The sequence below is a fragment of the Danio rerio genome, chromosome 21, assembly GCF_052040795.2.
Source record: "Danio rerio strain M-AB ecotype USA chromosome 21, GRCz13ab, whole genome shotgun sequence".
Lineage (NCBI taxonomy): Eukaryota > Metazoa > Chordata > Actinopteri > Cypriniformes > Danionidae > Danio > Danio rerio.
In genome coordinates, this window is record NC_141041.1 from 57,501 (window position 1) to 62,500 (window position 5,000).

General features: G+C 49.1%; 1 protein-coding gene across 9 annotated transcripts in view; it reads right to left on the reverse strand.

Annotated features, from left to right (window-relative positions):
* Nucleotides 1-3,358, reverse strand: part of klhl8 (kelch-like family member 8) — a 10,282-nt gene extending 6,924 nt beyond the window's left edge. For 4 of the 9 annotated variants that reach the window (XM_087300223.1, XM_087300222.1, XM_087300221.1 and 1 more), the window contains exons 1-5: nt 3,279-3,358; nt 2,385-2,569; nt 1,474-2,022; nt 831-1,017; nt 261-404 (exon numbers count right to left, since the gene is read on the reverse strand). In XM_087300223.1, the coding sequence (XP_087156349.1) occupies nt 261-404; nt 831-1,017; nt 1,474-2,022; nt 2,385-2,552 (1,048 nt within the window). In that variant the 5' untranslated portion in view covers nt 2,553-2,569; nt 3,279-3,358. 9 annotated transcript variants of the gene reach the window in all.
* Between the last annotated feature and the right edge of the window lie 1,642 nt (nt 3,359-5,000).

The following is a 5,000-nucleotide window of genomic DNA, read 5'->3' on the forward strand; positions in this document are numbered from 1 at the left end:
ACTCGGTCACGGATTCACTCATTCACTGATTCACTCGGTCACTGATTCACTCATTCACTGATTCACTCATTCACTGATTCACTCGGTCACTGATTCACTCATTCACTGATTCACTCGGTCACTGATTCACTCATTCACTCAGTGTTATGCTAACCCTAAACCTCGGTGCTACACTAGCCCTAGTCCTTGGATGAGCCGCGCCTGCACTGCAGTGTTGGGGTCTGTGGTCGTGGTTCACCTGCCCGCCTTCTCTTCCTCACCTGCCACTGAAATGACTCCCACATGCCTGCGCCTGCTGTTCATTTCCGGCCCGAAGAACCAGCTGTTCTTACTGATGGAGTAGCACTCGATGCTGCGGAACGGGTCTCCGGAACCGCCCCGACCCCCTACGCAGAACAGCACACCTGTGGAGGAGGCGGCACAGTAGAGGACAGGTGAGACAGGTGAACAAGTGAAACATGAACAAGTCAAACAGGGGAACAGGTGAAACAGGTGAGTCAGGCAAACAAGTAGACAAGTGGACATGTGAACAGGTGAATGAGACATGGAACAGGTGGACAAGTGGACATGTGAACAGGTGAATGAGACATGGAACAGGTGGACAAGTGGACATGTGAACAGGTGGATGAGACATGGAACAGGTGGACAAGTGGACATGTGAACAGGTGGATGAGACATGGAACAGGTGGACAAGTGGACATGTGAACAGGTGAATGAGACATGGAACAGGTGGACAAGTGGACATGTGAACAGGTGAATGAGACAGACGAGAAAAGGAACAGGAGAGACAGGTGAAACGGTGAGACAGATGGAATAGGTGCAGTCCTGACCTGCAGTGTGTTTGCGGGCCGTCGTGCGCACGGAGTACTGGAAGTCAGGTACGCTCTTGTTGCTCAGGTGCAGGTGGTAGTTGCGGGCCTCATCCAGCAGGTCTCTGCAGCTCAGACTGGCTTTAATCATCTCCTCTTTGGCCACGGTGGCGGTCAGAAACTCCACGGGCAGCAGTGGGAGACGCACCTGAGGGAAAGCGAGAACACCTGTACATCTGAGCAAACACCTGACGGACTCTTCAGTTAACAGATTATTATATTCATCAAGCTTCATCTGTCAGCAAGAGAACTCAAGAGTTGTGTAGCCTTATGTACTGACATGTCCTTGTAAACCTGCCTCCTGACCCCCACCCCCCTCACCTGACCACTTCTCCTGACCATGACCCCCTCACCTAACCGCTTCTCCAGACCGTAATTCCCTCACCTGACAGCTTCTCCTGATCATAATCCCCTGACCCCTTCTCTTTACTATGACCCCATCACCTGACCCTCAACCTCACCTGACCGCTTTTCCTGACCATGATCCCCTGACCTGACCCCTTCTCCTTACCATGACCCCGTCACCTGACCGTCGACCCCCGACACCCTCACCCGACTGCTTCTCCTGACCATGACCCCCTCACCTGACCCTCAACTCCCTCACCTGAGCCATGATCTGGTCCAGCCAGACGGCGTGGTGCTTCTGGTTTGCTCTGAGCCACTTGACCGCAGCGTTGTACACCTGTGTCTCTGCCTGGATGTTGAGGTCGCTGGAGGCCAGCAGCGTCTTCAGGTGCTGCGGAGAGACGCAGACGAAGTCCTCACACTCCACCACCTGGCTGAAGTGCTCGCAGGCGTACCGATCGGCCATGTCCATCAGGTCTACGCGGTTGTGGCTCTCGGCGAAGGTGCGCACGGCCAGGCAGTTGGAAGGGTGGAAGTGCGCCTTCATGTACTCGCAGCAGGCACGGGCGATCAGCTCCACCTGCAGGATACAGGCGGCGTACAGCAGCGGCTGCACGTTATCCACTGTCAGTGTCAGCCGAGAGCTGTAGGCGAACCGCACCAGGTCCTGGATGGCGTCTGCATCAAAATCACGGATCTCAATCAGGTCCTGTTTGGCCTCGGCCATGTCTGACAAGAACATGGCACGGAAATACGGCACCACGCAGGCCAGAACCAGCTTGTGACATGGTATGAGCCTGTTCCCCACCTTTAGGGAAACAAAAACACAGTTAGCGTTCGCTCCACACAGCCTGCGCTACTAAAGGATGATCAATAAACAGATCTGCTGTGTTTACCATACTGCGTGTGTGGGTGTGTGTGTGTGTGTGTGTGTGTGTGTGTGTGTGTGTGTGTGCGTGCGTCTCTACACCCTCAGCTTCATGTCATTAACCTCTGCAGCGTCATAAGTTTCACGGTTTACAGGTAAAGCGCCCCCTGTAGGCTGTAGAGTGTGCTGCACTCACACACGTCTGCTCCTCATACAGCGCTGCACATGAACCCCGGCTGAGAGCAGATGCAGAACGCTGGTCTGTCAGATGTGAGCAAGAGTGTGAACACAGCATCACACACCTTCAGCGTGACGTCGCAGAGCTCTCCGTTCTCATAGAACTGCCGCAGCGAGTTGTGGAAATCCTTCCAGGCCTCCTGCGCCTCAAACACAAAGGATCCGTCTGCGTCGGCCTCGCTGTGTGACGGCTGCGGCGAGCGTTTCTGTTGCTTCCCATGTTCAGGCACCATGTCTCGCTCAAGCACACCTGTGTACACGCAAACACACACACACACACACACACACACACACACACAATCAAAACAACTGTCAATCCTCTCTGGGAAACAGCACAGTTTAACACACACACACTCTGACAATTTACAAACTCAAACTGAGACACACACTCACGTGCTTCACACTACGCCAAACTATCTCTCTCTCTCTCTCACACACACACACACACACACACACACACACACACACACACACACACACACACACACAGAGCATCTTTGTTATGGGCTCACAGTGCAGATATTCTTTAGTGGTGAACAGACTCTTTAACACGGACTCGGCTGATTATCAGCACATTAACAGATCCTTCATGATGGTTTGAGTCTGAAACTGAAGCAGCATCAATAACACAACACACACACACACACACACACTCTCTCTCGACACTGTATATCTGATCAGCGAGCACGCCATCTTGTGCTGCTGTGATGTAGGAGTTGTCAGGTGTTGAATGTTGGCACTGTCAGGCTGTAAATGCTCTTTCCCTCAGCAGTGTTAGCTTTATTTACTATAATGTTGAGTTTGAACAGCAGAAACGCGACGGGGCGACGGTAAACACGACACACGACGCGGATTTACATGCAGAAAAGATGATGAGACTTCCTGCCAGTTCCCTGTTAAAGTGAAAAGCATAACAGTGAGGTAATCGTGTGGGTGCAGGTGTTTTGTCGATGTTTTACCGCATTTTCCACAGCAGCACTTTCACTGTGATCCGATCGACTGCACTTCCGTGTTCTCCGCGCTATGAACTCTGGGAACTGTAGTCCTATCAACGACTTCGCTTTTGTTGCGTGTTTTTTCGCGGGCTCGTGCGTGTGGTGCCTGGCCATTACACTAGTAAAAACATTATTCATTCATTTGTTCATTTTCTTTTTGGCTTAGTCCCTTTATTAATCTGTGGTCGTCACAGCAGAATGAACCGCCAACTTATCCAGCATATGTTTTACGCAGTGGATGCCCTTCCAGCTGCTACCCATCACTGTGAAAAGTAAAAACATTATATATAAGTGAAGCTTATGACATGTCATAGCTCTGGCCAACAGCATCACTGCTGAAAGTGAAGTCGTCACTGCAGGTCAGGACACTGTACAGGACATCATGAACTGATCAAGCTGGAGGTGGGCGGAGGCCAAATACATTTACTGGAGTGAAACTGGGCGACACGGTGGCTCAGTGGTTTGCACTGTGGAAACCTGCGCTCATCACCTGAGTGTGTCAGTGTGTGCAGGTACAGAAATGACCTGCTCTCTTCAGTTGTTTGATTGTTTTGACTGTGTGTTCATAATAAAGGTAAAAATAAGTCATGACGGATTTATTTTGTCATTGTGTTGTAATATTGTAAATATTTATAAGTGTATTCTTGCACTATTAGTATATTTAAAGTGCATAACAGACGCTGTATGCTGTAATAATACATGAAGCATGCTTGAGTTTGGTCAAACAGCAGCAGAGTGAGTATTATACTAAACTGCCGGAGAGAACATCTGCATCTTTGAACTAACTATATTAAAAGTAGTTTCAGGTCAACTTAACGATGTGACAATAGCAGTCCATCTCAAGTTTCCTTTAATTAGTATTAAAGATGAATTATTGCTGCATTGCAGCATCAGTGGCTGTAAATAGAGCACTTTGAGGGTATTGTGGAAGCGCTCTCTAATCAAACATGTTCAGTGCACTCGATCTCCTCTACACGGCCAATGATCCTCTTCAGTTTGGTCAAACTCTGCTTCACCTGTCCAGCGTCACACTCAGGTGAATTCGGTCACACCGCGCTGCAGCGACGCCCAGTGGCCACACACGCTTACAGCAGCTCAAACTGACGGACCATGATGACAGCATTAAACTTTATATCGGTGGAGGGAAACACTGCCCTAACCCTCTGATGCACAAGCTTTAAAATAGATAAGAAAAATAAGCTTGACCGGTCACTGTAGACCCATGGGATAATGAGAGGTGCTGACGGACATTCCTGCACTCCCGCTGCCGGTGTCGTGTTATTAGCCTGTGTCAGGATTAGCCTGTTAGCTACCACCTTCATAGATAGATATATCTATGAAAAAATGTATGGTGCCATCTATGTACCACTTTTAATACAAAAAAAGGGTCGCATACTGCAGCGGGGACATCCACAATAGCATGTCAGTGGTGTTAAATCGCAACTAAATATATGTTTTCAGGAAAGTCTGAACACTTGGACATTAAAATACACCCTCTTTTATTGAAGTCTGTAAACAGATGCAGTCAGTCCTTCTCTTCTACAACTCTGCAGCACTGATATAGCTGATGTTGTGTTTAATACACCTGCTGGAACCTAGAGGAGAGGAGAACATACTAATGAACCTAATTTTAATGGGTTTGATAACAGATTTTGGCTAAAATATGTGTTAATATTTGCAGTAACA